This window comes from Diuraphis noxia, unplaced genomic scaffold (genome assembly GCF_037042655.1).
Source record: "Diuraphis noxia isolate RWA-SAM2 unplaced genomic scaffold, SU_Dnox_SAM2 contig0004, whole genome shotgun sequence".
Lineage (NCBI taxonomy): Eukaryota > Metazoa > Arthropoda > Insecta > Hemiptera > Aphididae > Diuraphis > Diuraphis noxia.
In genome coordinates this window covers 29,440,574-29,465,959 of record NW_028301714.1, presented here as the reverse complement: position 1 = coordinate 29,465,959, position 25,386 = coordinate 29,440,574, and the positions used below count along the sequence as shown (strand labels likewise).

The 25,386-nt window shown below is 29.1% G+C and overlaps 1 protein-coding gene across 1 annotated transcript; it reads left to right on the top strand.

The window, feature by feature from the left end:
* Window positions 1-584: 584 nt before the first annotated feature.
* Window positions 585-12,436, top strand: LOC107169505 (uncharacterized). The gene is made up of 2 exons (XM_015519259.2): window positions 585-1,266; window positions 10,097-12,436. Exons 1-2 carry the CDS (start codon window positions 879-881, stop codon window positions 10,492-10,494), a joined length of 786 nt encoding a protein of 261 aa, XP_015374745.1. The 5' UTR covers window positions 585-878; the 3' UTR covers window positions 10,495-12,436.
* Window positions 12,437-25,386: the final 12,950 nt, after the last annotated feature.

Here is a 25,386-nt window from a genome sequence, read left to right as displayed (position 1 = left end):
TATATATTATATGTAGATCGGCTGTCGGTGCAGCGGGTCGCTATGTATTTTGACTTGTAATTATCACGAAAATCGTGTGTAGAAAAACCACTGCGGGGATTCGGTGTGAACTAGTTAAGCAAATGACCATTTAACTTATATATTATATTTCTACATTGATTTTTTTTTTTACTCTCCTATATTTTTTTCTTATTTCTCTCTGGTCGCCCACCGTCAGCAGTGGCTACCTAAATCTATATACCATATACCTTCTTCCTCCCACCGAGCCGCATCTGCGCGTTTATATTATATTGTGTTTAGTCCCATATAGTTCATTGTCGAATTCGTTATAGTCACCGTGTTTATTTTTTCTTCTCTCGGTATTTTTTCTCTTCTCTGTCTCTCCACCGCAGAGGCACTCCTACCTCCACAATCCTACAGCTACCCACACCGACTCCTCCCCTCCGTGGAGGGAAAATGACCACGGGAAACAGCGAATTTCCCGACGACGCTTAGACTACTATATAGGTATACACTGCAGCCGTTACCTACTACAACTACTAAAAATAATAATAATAACAGCGACGATAGTAATCACGACGATGGCTGTCTTGAGCGGGGGATGACGAGGGGCAGCAGCCACGCCAGTGCGAAAGCGGTGGCCAGGATCGATTTTTACGTCACTGTCGTAGCCGCCATCGCCACATAGTCTCGTTCCGTCGACCACCGGCCGCTATCCGAGTGTATATAACCAACCGACTATACCGTGTACTGTAGCACACATTATAAACCAGGTTTATACCTAGACTCGGGCGCTTACCCGGCCGCTTACCAGACCGCGGTGTACCAGGCTCGCAAAACACCCGCGTCGCGGTCACGCCGCTGCCGCTGTCACACATATGTCGCCCGCCATGGCGTTTCTGCTGCTGTCGTCCACGTCGCTGTTAGCGTTCCGTGGTGCGTCCGTCGCCGCCACGTCGACCGACGACTGCGTTATAGACCTAGCCATCGTGTGTTTGGACGACAAGTTGCTGGTGTACGTCAATTGGCTGGAAAAGCGGGACAAACTGAACGTGGTCGGTGACATCGTGACGATTGTCAAGAAGAAGGAGGCAGGCCTTGCCGAAGACAGGTCCAAGCTGCAGCAGCACAACAGCAAACCGCATGTGCAACGGGTGAGCACGTCCCTGGGACCGGCCATCGACGAGTACTTCGACACGCACACCATCCGGATATCGTTGCCTTGGATCCTCGACGACGACATCGATCTGGAACTCGACCAGCAAGGTATAACTTCATATTATATACCTTAACATTGATCTGCTTCAGAAGCGATTTTTCCGACTCCCTAGCAATTATCGACATCGTGCAACGATTTATATTATAATATAAGTGGGTGAACGGAAGTGTAGTTTAAGGACAAAATCGTATAAAGTCTGCACATCGCGATCGACCGATGCGATGGATAACGTATAGTAATTAGTAGATCAGCATTTAGCTTTCGATTTTATTATACTTAATATATTATATTAAGACGAATGGGAATTAAGAGGACAAACTCATACTTCGTGTCTCGTGGTTAAAATCTAAGTACTTAAACGTGATGTATTCTAGACTTTTAGAGGTCATGTTCGATGTGACAGAAACGCCGATGCGTTTAATAGGTTAAAATATATTGCAAAATACGTCGGTATACTTTATAAATAATAGCAATATTTTAAAGTGCCGTTTACAAAAACGTGGAATGATACACCAACCACTTATACCTGACTGCTGCAGGTTACCCGTTTTCTCTGTTAAAGTCATCGTTGTTGTTGATGTTGTCAATAATCGACGCGCTCGCTGATAACCCGTGAATTAAACGAGAACTATGGTTGGATTTTATTCGGTCAACGATCTTTAAATTTTAATTTCGAGCGACTGTTTCTTTAGAAGCACCGTCAATTATTTGTCGTGGATACAATGACTCCGTCGTTATATATTGCAAAATTATGACTTTCTATATATTGTTAGTGCGAAAACGTAAAAAGATAGGGAACGTATTGAAAAAAATATACTGCAGTATTGTTCATCGTGAATATTGAAATGTTAATTTCGTATAGGATTACTCTAGTTATTAAGAGAAAACCATACCTGAATGTGTTGTTTCCGTTTTACAAGAGCTTAACATCGGAAATTTACGTTCAGCACATCACGTGTAGTTTCTTTAGGTAATTTAAAAATTTGAGTGAATCGACCTCTTATTAAAGTTGATGGTAAGAATATTATCTGTGTTTGTAATTTGTATTATATATTATTTATGCTATTTTACATACGAAAAACTTGTTAAAAAATTGTTCCATCATAAAAAACCCACGTATACAAACACAGATAATGTTTCAAAATAGGTCGATTCACTCTAATTTTTAAACTAACGGAGCTACACGTGATATGTTAAAATTAAATTTGCTATGTTACACACGAAAGATTGAAACAACAAATTACAGTGTTACGTTCTCTTAAAAGGATTGTAAATGGAATAATTAAAATGTTGCTGAAGTTTACATCAACGTGTATTAACATGGCTTCATTTGACATTTTGTTTGATGTTCGAATAGTATTGATTACAATAATAGTATACTAATCACGAGATTTACGTTTATCATTACGTTTTCCTGTACATATACATATTATTTTACATATTATTATACATACATATTATATATTATTAAACCAATAGGCCATAATCAATTTTTATGTCATAATGTCACATCGTATTTACTATAAAATTATGTACTATAAAATCAAACTCATTTTATAGGATTATACATATTGCATATTTGCATACTAGAATATCATATTATACAACCATTAGGAAAACGATTTAGTCTTATTAAAATATAAAATAAAATAATGTTATCATGATGGTAATATTTGTCTTATAAACTCATTACTGTCAACATAGATAAAACAGACGTCACCATTTTTAATTACCGGTCAAATTTATTGTTATTGTTTAAATCACTTCAACATTAACCTAATTTAATTTCTGTCAGATATTATTTCATTGTTTTTGCTTTTTTGAAAAAATATTCTATCTTTTCAAATCAAAACTATAAGTTTTTTGACCGGGTTGGAATTTATATGCATTAAATAGGATATCTAAATGGTTTCGTTTAAACATTATATAATATTGCATAACAATACGTAATTTACTAATGAAGTTATAAATACTTATAAGGATATTACTTATATCATTTAAATTGACTGTTCGTAATTAAGTCTATTATTATTGATCTTTGTTTAACAAAAGTTATAAATTAGTTAAAGCTGAGATAAACTATAAAAACCAAAAAAAATAATTAATAAAAAAATAAAATATTCTATACATATTATGAATTAAATACTAAATAATATTTAGGTATATAATATAAACGTTATCAAACAATTTTTAACCTATTTTATACCACGCAAATATAAAATTTTACTTGGCTTTATTTTAATTAAAAATAAATTAAAACTTAAAGGAACTTTATCTGTAATTACAGTTATTATTCCATAAAAAATTCTTCGTTTTTATGTTGAAAATTAATTATGTATTTTAGTATTCATACAAATTCTCAAGGCATTATAAAAAATGTAAAACAATTGTACATTTTGATCAATCAATTTTACTATAATAAATTTATTAAAAATTTTATTGAATTTCGTAAATAATAATATTAGTCCTAAAAATGACAATAATTAGTGCATTCATTTTTATTGAACGGAGATCTTATTTTACATCTTATTTTTATTATATGATTTTATGTATGGTTATTATCTGGAACACGACAGTTAAAACCACAGACTTATAGAAATTAAACCCTAAAATTGTTATGTAGAACTTTTTAGGCTATACATAAGAAATTTAAAAACAAAAATTGTACTTTATAAAGAGCCAAGTCTTCGAATTGTCTTATTCATTTTAAGATTAATGAGCTATAAATAATGTAAACTAGATTTAAAAATAGTTTTTTGGTTGATCCAAATTGATATTTAACCTTAAGGATTTCCTTTTCCATAATATCTATGCTCTCGGTTTCTTAGGTAGTCATTCTGAATGTAAATTCATCGAAACCATCTACTATTGAGAGAATGAAACAATTATCCCAAGTTTTAAATTTGACTCTTTTTGATTTGGATATCTTCGTTTAGCACCAATAAATGTATACTTATTTTTGATTAAACATTTCAAAAATTAAATTACAATACATTTTGCAAAGGTGTGAACAAAATACAATTTTATTAGGCTATTTATGTGATTAAAAATGCTCTGTATAGAGTTAATTTAAAGTGAATTAATGACGTTATTTCACAGTTTGTTATACGATAGGTCAAGTATCAAGAAATATTATTAGGTTTTAATAATACATTTATATATAATATATTATAATTATTATATTGTATACTCTTATATTATTATGTATTTGATTGAAGATTTACTATTTAATTTAAACGATATAATTCGATGAAGGACTGTATTTTATACGGTCAATGTTATTTTAAAAATAAATATAATAATAAAAGTAATAATTTATTAATATTTTTGAATGTCTATTGTCCACATTACTATTAGATACCAATGATACCAAAAATGATACAATTAATATTACTGAAAAAATAATGACTGATGATGACTGATGAGTATTGTATATAAGTTTTCAACAAATAGTATTATAGTTGGTATATTATAAGTATAACCTCATAAAATATATTCTACCACCTACCTTGCGTAGATAATTTTTCATCTTAATTTCAATATGGGTCAATGAACTAAAAAATAATATTGTGAAGTCATCGGAAAAAAGGGGTTAATAAAGGCTATTGAATAATAAATTAAACACACGAATGTTTTTGATTTTGTTTTCCCAATTTTTTGCTTATTGTGACTGTACTAACAAATTAATTAATAAAGTATTTTTTTCCCTAATAACTACGTGTGGAATTTTTCTTTGGTACTATCCGTTATTTTGACAGTAAATTTTTATCTTATCATATGGCAGATGATTAGGAATTTCTCAATTATAAATTAATGGAAATACTACATTAAACACCGAAGCTAACATGAATAATTTGTCATTTTAATAAGATCAGTTGACAGTCTATTTGTCACGGAAAATATTTTACTAGATTATATTGTTATTATATTACGAAATGTAAGATGTTTCTGTGGCTCTAAACAAGCTAAGACAACTACTCCGCTCAAAAATCTCACTTGAAAACAAAATGTTAATTTATAAACAATTGATACGCCCGGCAATGACGTATGGCTTCCAATTATGGAGCTCTACAAAAATGTCTAACCTCAAAATATTCCAAGCTTTCCAATCCATAAACCTTCGTCTCCTCACAAACGCCCCATGGTATGTAAGTAACAGATCCCTACACCATGATCTCAACGTTCCAAAGATATCTGCACTAGCTTTGTACAACTATAATAACTTCCACAAAAATGTCCTAAATCATCCTAATCCTCTAGTCGCCAAGCTAGCATCTAAAACCCTACCTGACAACCCTCCCCGTCGTCTAAAACGAAAATGGCCACGTGATCTTCTAACTAAATAAATCAAAACTTATATTATAAATACATTTATTATGTAAAATAAAAATTTAATTTTATCAAAGTTCATATTGGAAGTAGTGTCAATGGACTCTCCCTTCCCTCAAGACTGGTAAAAATTTTATCTAAATTACTTATTGTATTATGTTATACAGATTGTATATTTTTTCTATTTTAATAATAAAAAAAAAAAAAAAAAAAAAACAATATATACGTTTACAAGACGTCGGGGGTTATTTAACATCATAAATCTCAGATCTGCACTCGTGTGACGTTGTGGACGTATAGACTCCATTTAATCTTCATTACACACGATTAGTATTTTAGAGTAGTAGAATTAAATAGGTAGGTATGTCAATATTTTGCGTGGGCATTCACAATGAATACACATACGCATAATATTCCTTACGAAATGGATCTCGTCATTCTTTTTTACTGCGAACTATGGACATATTATAAATAATATAACTATATAATTTGTATTATTATTATAGGTATACATAATGATATTATTAGTTATAACTTTATATTACGCAATTTCAAATATATAAATATTTATGTATTTCTGCTCTTACGCATAGACAGACTTTAAGTAGCTACCTATACAAATAATTTCTGCTAACTGATATCGATTGTAGCTTTTGAGCTGTAAACTTCTCAGTAACCCATCAGTAATTATTTCTGACCATTCGGCATTTAAAACCATAAGCCCAACAACAATTATTACTCTGAAGATTGACATAATGAAAACTGTTTTTAATATGTACATACACTCCAAGGATATAGCTTTCGGAATTCTGGGAAGAAATAGAGGGTTAAGTTTTGAAATTTGCTTAGAAACGTCTATCAAGTTTGAAAGTCAAACCTTGGAAAATAACTTATGAATCAATTTACGTGTTTTGCGTGCGTAGTAGTAATATGGCGGTAGCCCGTGAGTTGCGGTTGCTTAAGCAGTTAAAACTAATTTCACTCGCGTTAACGTTAGGTTAGACAGAAACATCGATCACCTTCAAATACTCCGCAACTACCACAGAATAATTAAAATAATTATTTCGACGTGTAAGCAAAACCTATTCTTTTCCAAATAAATATATTTTGTAGTAGAAACTAATTTAGTAAAAGAGCATATTGAATGAACAAAATTATAGAATAATATAGTATTATACATTAAAGTTATTATAATAAGAGTTGTATAATAATATTATAAATTAGAGTTAGTTTTTTTTTTTTGAAAAATAAAGTCAATTAATAATTTAAAAAAGTATACTTATTCCATTATATGCATACGTATATTGACAAAACAAGATTTTTAAATTTCCTTTATACGTAAATATAATGGTAGGATATTGAATGTTTATTTGTGCTATTATAAAATTAATCTAAAAATAAAACATTTCTTTCATAAAATAGTATATTGAAATAGTTAAAAGTTTAAAGATTGGTTCGATAAAGGCAATTTTCTTCCCATATTTGTCATTTTAAAGTACCGCTTATTAAAACATTGAATGCGATTCAATGTCGCCTTGTCAGTGTTGAAGATAAAATTGCGAATATAATTTATTATTTTTGTATTATACATTATTATTATTCCATATAGGTCTCGTTATGGTGTTTTATATTATTAACTATGATAAATGATAATTAATGTTATGTATAAATATTGATAATATACAAAAAAAAAAGACCGTATAGTAAATCGCTAATATAAAGCTGAACAATTAAATAATTTCTAAGTGTGTGAAGCTGAAACTAATAGCCAATTGATGATACAAATAATTCGTTCAATGCATCTTTTATTATAGCGCATTACCATTGAGAGGACTAGATGACACCATGCGTTTGTTGTCTCCGTCTTACAAACATAATATATTACATGCAAAATTATTGTTCATTAGTTTCAATAATGTGCTGTTAGTTTTAATATATTAGAGTAATATTACCTGTTATTAAACTTTTAGGTAAGATCATTGACTGTACTTGAGCGTTGGTAAATTTTTCGATGTTTTAATTTTCACGCAAGATAATGAGAGTAGGTGAGTGAAACATCAAAACATTTTAAAATTCTCATATTTCGCTTGAAAATTAAAATATCGAATAAAAGCCGACGCTTAAGCGCAGATAATGTTCTTACCTTGACAACAGGAAAATTCACTCTAATACCTATAAAAACAGCACACTATTGAAACTAGTAAACGAAGATTTTCAATGTCGTACGTGTGTTGGATAGAAATAACAAAATATGTATGTATAAGTAACGTCCTGTTTACAAAATTTAACCATTTTGTATACATGGCTAATTATTTTAGCGTGAACACAATATCATCGTTGTCCCACGCCTGTGTTATTAATTATTATATTGGAGCGTAATAATATGTGTAATTCGCATCCGATTTTCCGACTGTTATTTTTTCATCACGATCTTGGTTTCGAATGTCTTGATACGTCTTATTTGTAAACGGCACTATTATAACACGACCGATCGAAAACGGTTTCATTTTTCTCCTCTTAAACAAAAACTTCTATACCTATTATTATTGTACCAAAGTCTTGTACAGATAACGACATAGTAGCAGTTAGTCGCAAGATTTTAGCTGAAAATAACAAAACGACAATACGGTTTTTGACGCACTACGCTTGTATATCTATAAGACTATAAATCGTGTAAACACTCTACCGAATAGTCTACAATACTGTATAGACGATAACAATAAAATAATAATTATAATATTATGGTAGGTAGGTAGGTAAATCTTTTCAATGGGTATACCGTGTATAATTCATTAGGACGGATGAAGCCGATCTGAGTGGGTGCCGGCAGCGTCCCGACAAACAAATCCGATCGGCGGTGGTGTTGATCATTTCTAATAATATTATAATTGTTATTATCGCTGTTATTGTTGTTTTCGCTTCACGTCAGTTGCGCCGATTTGCAGCGCAATTGTTATTTTGCTATGTCCGGATAATTGACCGTCTACCGCATCGGTGTGTGTTACCTACCCATATTATATCGTGCGATAGACTATAAGAATGTACGACAACAATGTTGTCGTATATTTTCGTTTTTTGTGGCGAAAGCGCTGGTTCGCGTTTCCGAGCAAACATTGAACGGAAGTCGACCGGCAATAGGTGCAGCGTGTCACACAATGAGGCTCATGTCGAATTTAATATACATTGGATATAATATGGTACAATATTTCTGCTAACCAAGTGTTTCTTAAAAAATCATTGATTGTCCTGGAAGTACTAATTAAGCTTACTTTCAAGATCCCCAAGTTCTAGTCGTGATAAATTTATTCTTTTTTCATACTTCATTGCACCAACAACATTATTCCCATATAATAAACCGATGTGTTCAGGATGATGTGTACTGATAGTAATTACCCTTCTGCTTATTTCTGTTGAGATTATGTATAAGTGCATATTGTATATTATTCTTGAATTTGGGCCACGGGCTGTTATATTATATACTTATTATATTTACCATAAATGAAATGAAAATATTATGATATTGAAATATCATAAATAATAGTACAAGATGGCAAATAGTTGCGAGAGAGGAAGATATTTCCTCCACGTGGGTGTGTATATCTCTCCTTTCTCGGTCTTATAAATATCGGGAAAATATTTGAGGTCAACGGGTTAGTCAAATGACAGCGGTCGTCACATACTTTATTATAGTGTGATCGAATACTCACGATCGTACGACAGCATATTTTCGATTTTTGCGATGATATTAACGAGAAAGTGCCGGTTCGCTTTTCCGAGCAAATACCTACTTATGAACGGAAGTCGACCTGCGATAGGCGTGTGTATCACAAAAGGGTCCTATAGTCACAATTAATATAATATAAATATATAGGTAATAAATATATATATTGCTATAATGATATATTGTTATAGTGCACGGAGGTGAATAGCTGCGAGAGGAAGATATTTCCTCTACGCACGTCTCTCTCTCTCTCTATCTCTTTCTCTCCGGGTGCAGAATGTTAGGAAAAATGTTTGAGGTCAACGGGTTAATCAAACGACGGTGGTCGTCACGAGTCATTGGGCGATAGCTTCATTATAATAACGTTGGTGGTATATTATAATGCACGGTGTATACTATACATTAACAATACCAGCACGTTATACTTACTAGCCGACTTCCGACTCCTCAAATCGGCGGCGCATACCTGTACCTATATTTGTATAGATTATGCGCGCGCGTAATTACTCTTGCAGTCCAATTGGCCGCGACCGACCGGTGCACCGCACGCGCAATTACTGAAACATAATAAATAATAATGTATACAACGCGTTATTATTATAATAGTAAAATAATATTATTATCTTACGACGAAGACGACGACAACGATAACAATGCCGGAATGCGCCGCCGTATCATTATAATACCACCATCCACGTATTTATATATATTTTTCGCGCGATTTTTTTCCCTTCCGTTTGTTCATAATATTTACTAGGCATTTATTCTCACCTCACTTACGTTTTTCGTGTGATATATATCTGTGTTTTTTTTTCATTGCAATCTAGGCCGCGGCAAAAAGACCAAATTGAAACATCTCAAGAAAATGATGTCAATGTTGGGCGTAATCATGTGCGCCAAACTGTCGCTGATGGGACCGCTGGCCATGGTCATGATTGGTGCCAAGGCGCTCAAGGCCCTGTTACTGGCCGTCGTATCACTGACAATATCCAAGCTCATGCTGCTCAAGAAGTTTAAGGGCGGAGGCGGTGGCGGATACGGGGGTGGATCCATAGTCCAGGCTGACTGGTCGTCGGACAAGGACGACCGAAACGCTCATCTCCTCGCCTACGCTGGACAGACTGCCGCTGCCTCAGCTACAGCTGTCATGTCACCTTCTTCACAACAGCCACTTCAACAGATGTACCCTTCGTATGAACCTCACGGCTATCATGGGGCTACCTAAAGACCGTATCGTCGACACCACGACCACAATCATAATCAACCCCCTACCTATACCAATACCATCACCAGCACTACTCACTCATCAACGACATCCCCTCACCACAACTTCCGGCTACCGAATATGAAACATTTATATTATATATATTTAACACATTCGTGGATATCCGCCCGGAAGTGGGTGGGTGTGGGTGGACGTCATCCGAACGCGCGTGTCCGTCAAACTAGTCACCACTTTACCCCTTCGGTTTTCACAAAATAACTTTCATCTCCACCTCTACATCATACTACATCAACCGTTATAGTTTAGCTATAAGCTTCATATGTATCATTTGCCATCCCCGAAGTCACTAAACACCAACCATCACCCCCTAAAATTATTATAATGTCTTGGAACGTTTCTGCTACAGGTAATTTTATAATTTTTCGGTTTTTTTCTTCAGTCTACTGTGTTATACATTTATAAATTATTATTTTTAATGTTATATTATAAATGGGCGTTATTATTGTTCTTACCGCACAAATGATTTTTTTAATCATAATGTACTCATTTTCTTAGTCAATTTCAGTGTTACGTACATTGCTTTTTGTATCATTTGAATAGTACCTAGGTGCTTATGAATTGCAACAATAGAAAAGAACAAAGTTTTAGTATTTTTTAAGAATTTCCTTTTTAGACTTTGTTTAAAAACGCTTTCTAATGGTAACTCTTATTTTTAGTTCATAGTTCATGTTCTTAAAAACCTTACTAGAATGCTATTTTTGTGAAAAATTTGTATCTACGAATATCTGAATTTATATATTATTTATAATTATTTAAAGTTTGTTTTAGATGAATGGCGTGTTAGTGGACACTTTACGATCATATTTGGTTCCTACTACACCAGTCATCATTAATAATTGAAATATTTATCGGTTCAATATTTTATTTATTTTACTTCAATAACATTTTAAAATCATAATTTTAAATATGAAACTAAAAATATGAATTGCCATAAAAAACAATTAGCCTAAAATAAATGAAAAATCCAATGATTAATTGTGCAAGTGCTTTGTTGGAACACAAATGTATACCTCTTTTATAATATATAGCCATGACGATAGTCTTTGAGTTTTCCGTATAGCAAACATTTGTACTTCTGAAAACTATAAAATATTAACGTCATTCACCTCTATGGTTTGTAAATTTGATCGGTTGATAATTAAAATATATAATTCATCATAAATATCACGTGCGATAACAACATTCTCTAAATACACGTCTATAATACCTTTTTGCAAACACGGTCATTGGTAGAAAAATATCAAGTCGATTGGAAAAATCGTTTAATAAGCGGAATTCAGTGTATTTTTCACATTTTTTTTATTTTAGAATATTAAAATAATTAAAGTGGTTTGAGTCTCAATAGTATAGGTAATATAATTATTAATTACCCATACATATGGGCTTTCATGAGTACACGCTTAACCTCCATCTAACAAGATCGATGAAGAATTATTTGTATTATGTTTTAAAGAATATTTTCGTGAATATGACCAATTTACCATCGTTTATTCAGTTTATTGTAATATTAGACATCAGTTTTGGGCAACCATTGGATACAGATGAAATTGATACGATTTTAACAATTATCATCACTCTGCGACTAGGTCGTTTCATATTGTGATCCTACATATAATGTAAGAATTTACGTTTACAGTTTTTTTTTTGCTTTCGCGATTCTTATAATATTCATATTAGTAATTTATTTTTTTCCTTTTAAATCCATTTATATAGTTTTGACCAATAATAATCATAATTGTATATTATATGTATTTATACGGTTTTTATTGACGCGTATTATTGTCCGTTCTTTCGTATGTATACATAAACCTAAGTTTTTTATGAATATTTAACATGACATATTTGTTATTTATTATAAACTATGCATAAGTAATAAAATATAATTATTTATAATATTGATGTAATTTCGTTCTGCTGAAACCAATTGAAGGCGTTGGCATCGAAAAGCGATCATTTACGCAATAATGATTGCCTATCAGACCGCCTCGGTGAAGTAACATTGTGTTTTATTTTATTTGTATTACTTACTTTACATTGTCCTCATTAAAAAAATAACATTCCGCAAAGCATGAAATTTATATATATATATATATATATATATATAAGAAGAAAAAGAAATATATATGTTCCCACTTGAACAATCTATCGATAGAAATTATGCTTATAATCACGTAGGTATTATACATACAAAATCAAAATTAGAAGACAAAAAATATTGGCCACTTTAATACACTATTTCTTGGTAAATGACGAAAAAAAAATAATTACAATCAAAAACTTCTATGTAGTGGTATGGAAATTGAATTTAGATTAATCAATTAGACACACAATAGATCACGGATAACATAAAATATATAATATAGGTACATAGCTGGACGTTTTGTGTGGATAGTATGCTTGAAAAATATAGATCTACACTTCAGGAACTATGATTATTTTAGTAAATTAATTCTAAAAATTACGTACACTGAACAATCGAAGGCCAACTACCGTTGATAATATATTTTAATAAAATGGAAAAATTATTTTATTTCGGTATACTAATGTTGTTTATTCATGATTTTTATATTTTATATTAGCTATGAATACAGCGATGAGTAGTAATATGCAATTAATGGTATTTTACGAATAATTAGTTTTTACATCAGCTCACCGTGAACAGATTTGATATATGGAAACATATTAATGACAAAGTCAATGTTATTTTATTGAAATAAACTAAAATCACAAAAAGCAATTAATAATGACTTGATTTAATTATATTTATTTTACAGAGTGATATTATATTATGAAGTTTTAGATAATACATTAATTTATTTATTTTACCTGGTTTTCCAACCTAACCACCAAAGAATCTCTCTAAGTTTTTATGGTTTGTATACGTTATAATACGATATACAGGATTGTTCACCAAGCATGCTCACCCCCTTTTTTCTTTAATAATAAAGTTATCCAAAATCTGATTTTTGGAATCATAAATACCTCTTCTACAATTAAAGATAATATTTTCAAATTCATGAGATTTTTTGTACTACTTAAGAAGTGTTCTGTGTAATACGTATAAATAAATAACGTATAATACGTTATAAATTATATAGATTATTAAAAAAGTATTGATCAAATACTAAAATGTGTTCCCAAGTCATTTGATGATTATGAGCATTTTGTGTAAACTCCATTATATTGGCATTATATTTTGCTCAGGTTATATATTTTAATTTTCTGGAAAGAAGTTTACATTTTTAAAACTATACTACTACTATAATGATAACGAGAATATAGATGTAATCAGCACATATCTACGATAAAAATGAAACATATTTAATTGTTTATATACCTAACAGATGAATCATCGATTATATGATGATATAACGTATATATTTAGGTACATTTAATTATAATATTTATACATCTTCAATATTTAAATCATCAATAATCAGAATATCTGGAGATGTCTATAAGTTCAGTAATATGAAACAACGTTTTTACACACAAATTGTATATAAATAAACCTAACCTATAGAAAATAGTTAAATGCTAATCCACAAATAATAAACATATAACGTGTTTATTTTATTTATTTATTTATTTTTTATATGAAATAGAAAAGAGGCTTCAACAACTAGGATTATCAGCCTTGTGTACATATTAAATTGTGTGAGTTACATTAATAATTAAAATTCAAAAGTTACGATAGTCTTAAATTACGAATACATGTTAGTCAAAGATTATTTACAATATTGATTTGTGTGAGAAAATTTAAGATTTTTATGGTGTTATGATGTTGTCTAACTCTGTTTATTATATTAATAACCACATTAAAAATATTCAATGACCAAGATAAATTACCTAAAGACAATAAGTGAATTAAACTGAAAAATCTCAATTTGATTTAAAAATACAACTTAGAAAACTATTATAGTCATTTATAGGGGAAGAGTAAATAAGGGTTTTTTATGTCCCCAGTACTAAAAGAACAAACAAAAAGTTTCTATTTTTAATGCATTGTTAAGACAATCAAACAAACGCAAAACGAATATTACAGTTTATTATATATTATAGTTTGGATTAATACCTATGTATATATTATGCATTATAAAAATGATAAATATAATTGGCAAATGAAATCAAATAACTAGCTTACTGTGTCAAATAGTTATTAATATTTTTTTTTACGTTTAATTGCTAATTAAAACTGTTGAGTCTAAACCTACGTTGAAATTTTACAGAAAATTATTATTATTTATGACTAATGAGCGTTTAAGACGCCTAATGTCGTTTGCCAATGCTGAGCCTTCATTCGACGATTTAACATATTTTAAATATATATTCAACGTAAGTTATTATTGTCATCTGATAAATGTATTTTACATTAATGTAAGCTGTATAGATTTAACTTACTTTTTTCTTATTGTACAATTTCTGATATAAAAATATATATTGTAATGTCAAAAAGGCTAAGCCCGTATAACTAATAAAATAAATAAATAAATTGCAACTAACATAATATAATATATCATTAAAATAAAACCTCAGTGGTTTAATACGATGTAAACCATCACCATTTCATATTTTAAAACAAATTATGAACAAAAAATAATGACTTAATTAATACAATCATGGTATCATCCATGTTAGAAATTATTATTATTATAATTATTTTTTTATAACATTTCTAAATGCTCTCATAAAATAAAAACTACTTTAATTAATTATTAAATGAGATATTAAATATTTTTTACAATTACGTATTTTTAATTATAATAAAACAATTAGCTTCAATGATTATTGATTACTTTTAATTATAATAGCATTTTTCCAAACTTGAATATCATAAAAAATATTTAAATATGGTGCAAAAATGGACTAAATTAATTCAACCTATTAATTGTGGAGAAAATTTTGTAATTATGTTCGTTATAACTACATAAAAATTTCAGACTAATTTTTATCATTTTGTGAAATCTGGATGTCATGTTTGTTCATTGGTATACTAGTATACAAGTATAATTATCTAATTATTAATTATAAATAAAATTACAATTGATTTCATCTTAATATTACAGGAATCAATATTAATTTTACCATCATAATACAGTAAAATATTCTTTGTAATCTAGATTCGTATTGGCATATTATGTTTTTGGACATAAACTATAGACACTATTTTTCGCAAGTATACGTCTTGCAAATGATAAAAGAGCATGAAACAAAAAATATAATGTATATACCTATCTATATAGCATACATAATGCATATTATATTATATATGTTAGTAAATTTATCATTATAAAACGTTTATATTATTTTATTTTATCGAGGAATTAAATAACATTAACATAACATGAAGTTCTTGAAAGTTATCAACTTAATAATTTTTCGAACTATAAGTGTAAATTAAATGTTACTCTTAACAGTTGGGATTTTATATCACATGTATATTTGTATTAAATGATTATGGTTTATGATAAATCTACCTCAAAATTTAAACTTTAATTATATTACAATTTAGTAATTTTGATGCCTAAAATATGTTTGAATAAAAAATGTACAGCCTAAACCGAATCTTAATAATTTCAAAAACAATATTAATGTGGCATGAACCCATAATATTATATAAATATGATTTATTATAAAATACGATCATCAGAAAATTTACCGAAATCTCAAAACGTTATTTTTTTACGTCCAATCATAAATCCAATCGTTGTATTGCATCCCAATTAGTTAAACATAATATTATACAATATTCATCACGAAGATAAAATATATATAAACTCAATTTTACTATACATCAACAGTTTTTATTATTCAATATATTTCCATTTTTATTTAACTTTCTATATTAATTAAAAAAATTAAAACAAAATATTACTTCTTCAAAATTCACATTTACAACAGTGAATATTAGTCATCATAAGCTATAATGTATGTAAGGATAACTATTGACTATTTTTACCTACAGTAATTTACAGTTGCGAAATTAGTATGATAATACTTAGATTCGATATTTCTTATAGGTACTGAAATTGCAATAAAATCACCCTATCACAGTAATCACATAATAATATTCATGAAAAGTCTGACATTTAAATGCTGAAGTTTTTGCTGGTTAGAACACTGATGAATAATATTACCTAGATTATTATATGAATATTATATTCTAAAAATGAATATGCACTTCACGAGTGTATAATATTATATGCTTACATATTACAATTGTATACAATAAATAGCATACATATTTAGAATATAAAAATATTTTCACAGAATAAGAATTTATTACTATTACAGATACCAACTGCCAAATACTGAAGTAGGTAGCTAATATAGCTAGTTTATTCCATAATATTATAAAAATACTCATCCGAATATAAATATATTTAAGATGCAAAATAGTAAATAAAAGATCATATGGGAATTCATCTTCATACCCCCCAGTAAAGTCACTGATATATCTATTTCTTTATGTAGGTATATAGTAATATATTCCATGTTCTACAATCTAAAATTTTACCCGACTGTACAAAGATTCGCACTTTTAATATTTGACCAATGACCGTACAAAGTGACCTAGATCGGCTAGATCCCCAGGTGTGTTCGAGTTACACAATTAACACATATCGTATAAATACTAAGAAAAAATATTTAAATTATTAAGAACTCACAATCAGATTACAACAATTAATGTTAAATCACAAATAATATTTTATCCAAAGATTGAAACTGGCTTTCAAAAAATAATCAACTTAATACACAAGTCGACACGCGTCCAATTTATACTTGACAAACGTAAGTAATAGTACCAATGGCTTAGACTCAATTCGTTAGTATCTAAACAAACTAAATATAATTGTGAGGTGTCGTTATTGAAACAAATCTTAAAAACTTTCGGTAGTAAAAAACTATGTTACTTATAACCATTTTTATTTTTTGAACGAAATGAATTATCATAGATTTCTATTACAAAACTACTCATTACCTGTCCCACCAGATTTTTCCATCAGCAGTTTGTTTTCTTTGATTTTAATCTACTAGTAATGCCAAACAAACTAACGGTAAAACATTTAAAAAGGTAGGTAGTAACTAGATTAGATAGGTGCGGCGATTAAGTTATATACATTGTATTAAAATACAAAATTTCTTTTATAATATATCAATACTATAAAGGTATATATAATATAAAAGGCATATATCATATATATTTTAAACAATAATATTTTTTTTATTTTTTGAATGATTGATGAGGATAATATAATAATTAACTTTTATTCATGGCTGAACCATAGTTCGCCACATATTATAATGTATATCAATAAATTAAAACACTCGAATAAAGTAATGCTTGGTTACGCTTTTGTGTTCGAGGTAATAATGTGTTTTACGATAATTAGTAGGTACAAAAAAAAATTAATATCTACAGCTACAGTGACACCGGTTTTTATCAAGTTGTTCATATAATGTATAAGTATATAATCATGGTATAATTTAATAATTATTAATTAATGAGTTATGCGTGGCCATCAGTATCAGCGGTGCATTTAATTTAGCAATTTGATGTGGGGGATATGCATGTATCCAGAGCTCAAAAGCTCGAGGTAGTTACGCACTACTTACACTTAAGTTGACTTAAAATTTAATACCCTGCACAGCTCATCACTTGAAAAGTTGAAATGACTAGTCGACGAAAATGTCCAAAATTAAAAATATAACGGTCAAATCGTTCAAAATTAAATATGTCCAATATCAAAATGAGAGTATCGGATTAGAATAACAGTGAAACATAAATTAGCTAATTAGTTTGTATTAATTGGTTAAATTTAGGTCAAAAAAGATCGGGCGAAGAAAAAAAATCTATATTGATTTGCAGTAAAAGTTTGAAGAAATATGTGTTGAGTATAAAAATAATGAACATATGGATATTGTTTTAATTAACCTTAAAACATTTTAAGTAATATGTTTTTATATGTTAATTATCTGATTTTTTTTTTTTTGAAGATCAGAAATTGTGTTTTGTAAGTAATAATATAGTAGTAGGTAGGTATAATAACAATTTTAATTAATTTTCACCATAAGATTTAAAAAAAAAAATGTAATTGTTAATTTTTTTAAATATAAATCAATTTTATAAATATATTAGTTAGTTATATGTCATATGTGTATAACAATAATTTATTTCTATAATTTCTTTCTATTTTTGAGCTTAATTAACCAATGACGTCATCTGTTATAATTTTTATATTCCGGTTAAAAGCCAATAAGGCCGACCCGTTTTGTTAATTCTTATCCATGCGAGATTGTTCGATTAGTAAGCAGACTCGAGGCTGTACTTTTAGAAGGTATGATAATGTCCCATATTATCATAACTCTGTCAGAGATAAATCAGGGTGTCAGAGCTAACTACAGATAGTTGTCTTATGGAGTATTTATATCTACTTCATTGATGTAAAATGTAAGTACAAAACAATTTGAAACTTCATATTTAATTCACACATGACTTTAAATATACAATAATAATTTATGAGAATTTCAAATATCAAACAAATAGTAACTTTACATTAGATATTTGTTTAGACTTCATCTATTAATAAATGAAAAAAGCTAATTTTTAATGCGGGCCACATCGAATGGGTTCGTTGCCGCATATTTGATACAATTTCAATGCAATGTACATCAGTGTATACTGAGATAAACGGTATGATTATGTGTTCGTAAACCCCTAAAGTCCCGCGTTTTTAGATACCAACAAGCTATGCAATAATTATTTTCAATTTGATAAATCATTAGGTTAGGCACTTCCGAGAAGTTTTGAAAATGGCTGAACACTGACAGTGCCAACACTAACAAATTAAAATTTTTTTCTATTATAATTTTTTGTGAATATAGACACACATTTCTTAATTTTGAGAGGAGTGAGGAAATTATGAAATTGACAATTGTAATAATAAGAATAGATAAAAATATTCTTGAGGTAGTTTTACTGACAACCCCCCCCCCTCCGTTTTTTTATTTATTCGCTAATTACCATCATGGATATTCATACCAAGATATACATTTTAACCCAAACTACATATATATTAGCATTAGGTGTCCAAACATGTTTGACATGGTGTCTAAAAATCTTTATTGCAACTTTGACATGTCTCAAAAATATAATTCGTTGTTACTCATTACAAATTTTTATATGCATCATTTGATAATTTACGTTATCTTTCAATGGTATAAGCTCTCGTTTTCATTAAATTTATATTCATATAATCACTAGACTTTAAGCATTTAAAGTTGTTTTTATATGACTTAACTGAAACACGCATCAGTATCGCAGCTATTGTTAAATATCAAACAATTATGTATAATTATATCGCTAGAAATATTTATTTACACGCACATGGATTGCTAGAAGTACCTACGTGTCTTTATTAGGTAGTTCAAATTCGTCGTTTGACTTTCTCACACGCCTCTATATAATATTATACTTACAGTCTGTCTCTTCTGACCGGCGTTCTTCGGGTTGTTAAATACAAATCCTTTCTCCCGTCCGCTATGGTTCTATATGCAATACCTAAATAATAATATAGTCTCGTGCAGCATACGCGCATGCGTCCACACACACACGCACGCACAAGGAACGTCCAGACCGGTTTCCATTTCATCCGGCTAACATATTTTACAAATTTGAGATGGTTCACTTATTTTTTCCTATCAATGATGTACCTATATTTTAACTTGAAGACATAATATATAATATATACCCGTAAAACCGACGTGACGAAAGAAAAATCCAGCCTCTTAAATCAAACAAAAAATAGAGCGTAGAGTAAACTAATCAAACAAGATTTATTTTTATAGATTTCTATTAAACCCGCATTATATTATTGTATACTTATTTTCATAAAAAATTAAAAACAAAGGTTTTACGAGATTAATATTCTATGCGGGTCAGAATAGAAAATAACGAGGATCAAATATTTTGAACGAATTATGTATATGCATCTATAATAATAGTGTAATGATATCTCGTATTATGTTATTTATGATATATTATTATGGCTGTCAAATGACACATAGGTAAGTGATTTCTAGAAGAAAAAAAAAATTGTGTTGAAAATAACAATACATATCAGAACAAATGTATGAGTCAGTTATCAAATTTATTTATTTTTTATCAAACAGTATTGATGTTTATTTACAGGTAGGTATTCGTAATTTTATAATGATAAACAAGTAATAACTAATAAATCACTATCTTTAATACGTTATATAAATCTTAGTTCTTTGTTGGAGTGTCTATCAAATATCTATGTTTGTTCTCTATAAATTATAATACTATATTGGTACGTCGGTAAACTCTCCCGGTGTATTATTTCAAACATGGCTCAGGTCATGATTTTAAGTTTTGAACCCAGTCAAGGGTGGTCTGATATGTGCCAAGTGGAATACATGAGTACTTTCATACTCAATCTGAATTGTTTTTGTTACAATTAATATGAAAATAGTATGGCACCGTTCGTCGTTAGAACGCACCAATTTATACTCAATTCGTTTTGGTTTAAAAATGTTATCAGACATCAGTTAAACCTTGTTACGCCTTTTTGTCAGCAAACGCGTATTGTATTTATTTAATTACTATTTTTCTGGGATTTTCATAGCATTCAAGTCTATTTTAAACACTATTTCAAAATGTACATTAATTATACGATTTTGATCAGATTTTATATCAAGTTGACTCGATTGACAAATTTATTTATAATTCATTTTAATATTCACAGGTCGATTGATGATTAAAATGAGCAAATTTAACTTTGCTGCTCATATTATACAATATTAAAATTCTTCTCGTATCAAAATATCTTACATGTAAACCGTTAAAAATCAACATATACTAATAAAACATAGTAAGTAGGTACATATTCGATGTATTTATTGGCTTAAAATTCTGGTGATATAAAAAATTATAATTTATCATCAATAATAATTATAGTAATTAAATAATTATATGAGAAACTAATACGTGCTATATAAATATTATCGAAAAATAGAAACAGCCTGACGTCATACCAGCGGACGCATCGAGAGTACTTTACCATGCGATCGGTCTGTGACAAATTAAAGTATTTCAGTATCAACATCATACACACAGTAGCCATTAATTTGTCAGTACATCGGCGCACTCACACAATATGAGTTTTCTTCGGTGTGCGTGCGTTGATGTACTGTCAAATGATTATTTATTCTATTGAAAGATTTGTCACAGTGTAGCATGGGAACGGTTTTTTGCCTGTTTGACGGCACCCAAGTTAAATGTAAATTAAAGAAAAACCTTACACGTGCGACGTATGTGACAAGTCGTTCAGTATAATTAGCCATTTGACAGCAAATCGGGGCAGCCGCACTGGTGAAAAACCGTACGCGTGCGATGTATCCGACAAATCATTTTATCTCTGCAGAAAATGGCAGTTTGGAGGTACACAAACGAACACACTGGCACGCTGATCAGATTGCTCAAAGATTTATGATCCAAAGAATTCTATTCTATTTTATCAAAATAGGATAAATCATTTTAACATACAATTATTATTATATATATATATATTATAATAATTATTAAAGTCTAAATATTTAGCCATATACGTGTATAGTCGTTTCTAAATACTATTGCTAATTTGTTATGATATGCATAAATAAATATCATATTTCGTATAGTAAAACAAAATAGTAATCAATTTTCTATTTGAAATTGATACAAACATAGTGTGTTTTGGACTTAAAAAAAATAATTTTAGTTAAAAATATTTGGGATCCCGCCACACACCATAAAATGTACCTAATATAAACTCAATTTTTATCGAATTATTGTTTCGAAAATAATAATTTGAGGATCATCAATGTAGTGTTATAAAGTATTTTAAGATTTACACATTGGCTAATGATTAAACTGAACAAATTTAACTTTACTGCTCTTATACATTCGTCTTGTATCTTTAAATGAAAGCTGACAACAAAAGCATACTAATGAAACACAAAAGAAACATATTTATTTAAAGGTGTAGGGTGATCATTTATTAGTGTAATAACAGCATAATTAGTACATCTCACAATTGTCATAACTCATAATTATTATTGTGGTGGCCTGATGAGGATCAGACGAAATGATTTATTGCTTCACCATGCACGTCATTGAGTTGAAGGTATGTATTTTATATTTTTGTAAAACCATTTTTAAGAACCATTATCCTTAGTATAAACATTTTAGCTGCATTCGATTTATAAAAATGTCTGAAAAATAATACATACATAATTGCATATCCACCATGTACATATTTAGATCATAATAGGTATGACATAACAATGAGATTAGCTTATTTTGCATTATATCAATGCAATTTTCAGTGTGGTTAGGTATGAAGTGGCTTTGAGATAATATATTAAATCTTCCATTAATTAATTTAAATAAAATTGTTAAAATTTTCAATAGGATATACAAAACAGAAGAATATTCGAGAGTGCGAATAGATAACTAAAAGTCAGTCATATATTACTGATATGCTAGTGATAATGTTAAATAAGTTTTCACTACAAGGATCATCAATTATTGAAAATAATAAAGAATTAGAGATTTTGACAGTAAGATAATTGGACAATCATATAAAAAAATAGCAATTACGTTCATAATCAAATAACATAAAAAATTAATCATTTATGTACATAAGTACATAACGATAATAGTTATAAAAAAAGTAGATCAGAATTTCGGTGGTGGATGTTTGTTCATCGTCCCTTCGATCCTCGGACAGGATAGTGTAATTTTACTGTATTCGATTTGAATGCAATGATTGCATTCGATAAAAAACGATTCTGAGCGGACGAGAGAATCTTTTTTACTTAATTTTATTCGTTTCTATGGTGATAAGCAAAGCGTTATAAGAACAGATTAAGAACGATTTATATAAAAAGGTAGTTTATATAATTATAATTATAATTTATAATTAAGAAATATCATAAAAATGAAAAAAATATATAAAAGAAAAGAAAAAGCTAAAAAATCGCTCAAATGTTTTGAAAATTTTACCATGTCTAGGTAAGGCTAATATTAGTAAACAATCTTAATTTCAAGTTTTTACGAATCTTTTTAACCGAATAACAACAACATTAAAATGTCAATAAATAGCTCAAAATTGTTAAAATTTTCCGAACATTAAACCATAAGGAACAAAATCCAAAATACAATAACAAAAAACTCTTGTCATTTTTCATTTGAAGCAATATTTCTGGTAGAAATCGTCGTTCGTAGTTATTTAATATTATAAAATCGTGAAATCGTACTTTTTTCTTCTTTAACCGCTTTTATTTCGAGTACCGTTTCGAAAATCGAAAAATGACCTCTCTAAAGTACCAACTCAACAATATTAACTTTCAGAAAAAATGCTATACTTGATATTTTTAAGCAAGTTTAGAGGGAGAAAAAGTGTTCACAGAATAAAAAAGAAATAAACATCATTGTAAAACCAATACAAATAGGCGCAACTAGGGGGGTGCTTTAGCACCCACAGCCTTTAATTTAGCACCCCCAGATCAAAAACACCAAAAATGGAAAAATCATATGAATTTTTTTGTTTTACGTAAGGTTGTTTAAATATTGAATGAGATGTTGTTATAAAATTACTTCTTCAGAAATATTGGAAATATATTCCAATTTCACTAATAAAAGAAAAATAGTATTAGTATAAAATAGTATATTATATATTATGTATAATATTGTTTATTATGTAAACATACTAACATAGTATTTATTACCTAACCTTTGAGATGATTGTGCCTCATGTAAGTGACTGCTAAAAATGTAAATTGTATAATTATTTTGACATCAGTTATTTAAAAATAAATAATATTATTTATCTGTTTATACTAGGTCATTATTTGTATCACCTAAATAATAATATAGGTAATATACCTAATGTATTTATGTGGTAAATATTAGTGTGTTTATGTTTTTATAATGCATTTAAGATTGGTTATAGTTAATAGTTATTATAAAATTGAAATATGGTACTTGGGGTGTGTGGGCGTAGCCCCCACGGGTCTGTTTCATCTACATAATTTTAGCACCCCAAATGTTTGGCCTCTAGTTGCGCCTATGCCAATACATTCCTCGCTCCGCTCAGAATCTAAAAGAATTTATAAAATATGATCTATCAGTTAAATATACTAATACATTTTTTGGTCATGGATTTGTGGAATACCTAAGCCCTATTTATTATAAAATCAATATAAAATGTTTATTATATAAATGTATAATTTTAGAATTGAATAATAACGTGTTTTAATATTTTATTTTCATTGCTAATTGTTGAACTGTTATGTTTGATTGCTTAAATGTTATACCTTTTAATGTATTATTAATTTATGTATCTATGTCGATGCTTTATTCTTTAGTAAAAATAAACTTTTTCTTTATGTTTCCTGTCTTAATAGAGCTATGTAATAAAATAATTAATGCACTTAATACTACAAATTATTACCTAATTGTATATTTTTATCTGTGTGAATTGCATAACTCCCTACCTTCAACACAAGTTTTTAGCTTACATGAGATAAGTAAATCAAAACTGTAGGTATTTGTTTTAAATTTGTAAAACTGTAAGCATTTCTTTTTTATTTCTAATAAATAAATAAATAAAAATGTTCTAGTTCTTACTTTTTAGAGTTAATTTATTCTGTATTCACATATATTATAGGTACTTCTATTGATATTCGATACCAAACCTATTTCAGTAAGACTTGAGTTATGATCAGAGGATACACCGACATTCAAAAAAAAAAAATTATACATTA

Coding starts and splice junctions, on each gene's coding strand:
- LOC107169505 (XM_015519259.2), top strand. CDS start 879: ATGTCGCCCGCCATGGCGTTTCTGCTGCTGTCGTCCACGTCGCTGTTA. Junction 1,267..10,096: donor TCTGGAACTCGACCAGCAAG/GTATAACTTCAT, acceptor ATTGCAATCTAG/GCCGCGGCAAAAAGACCAAA.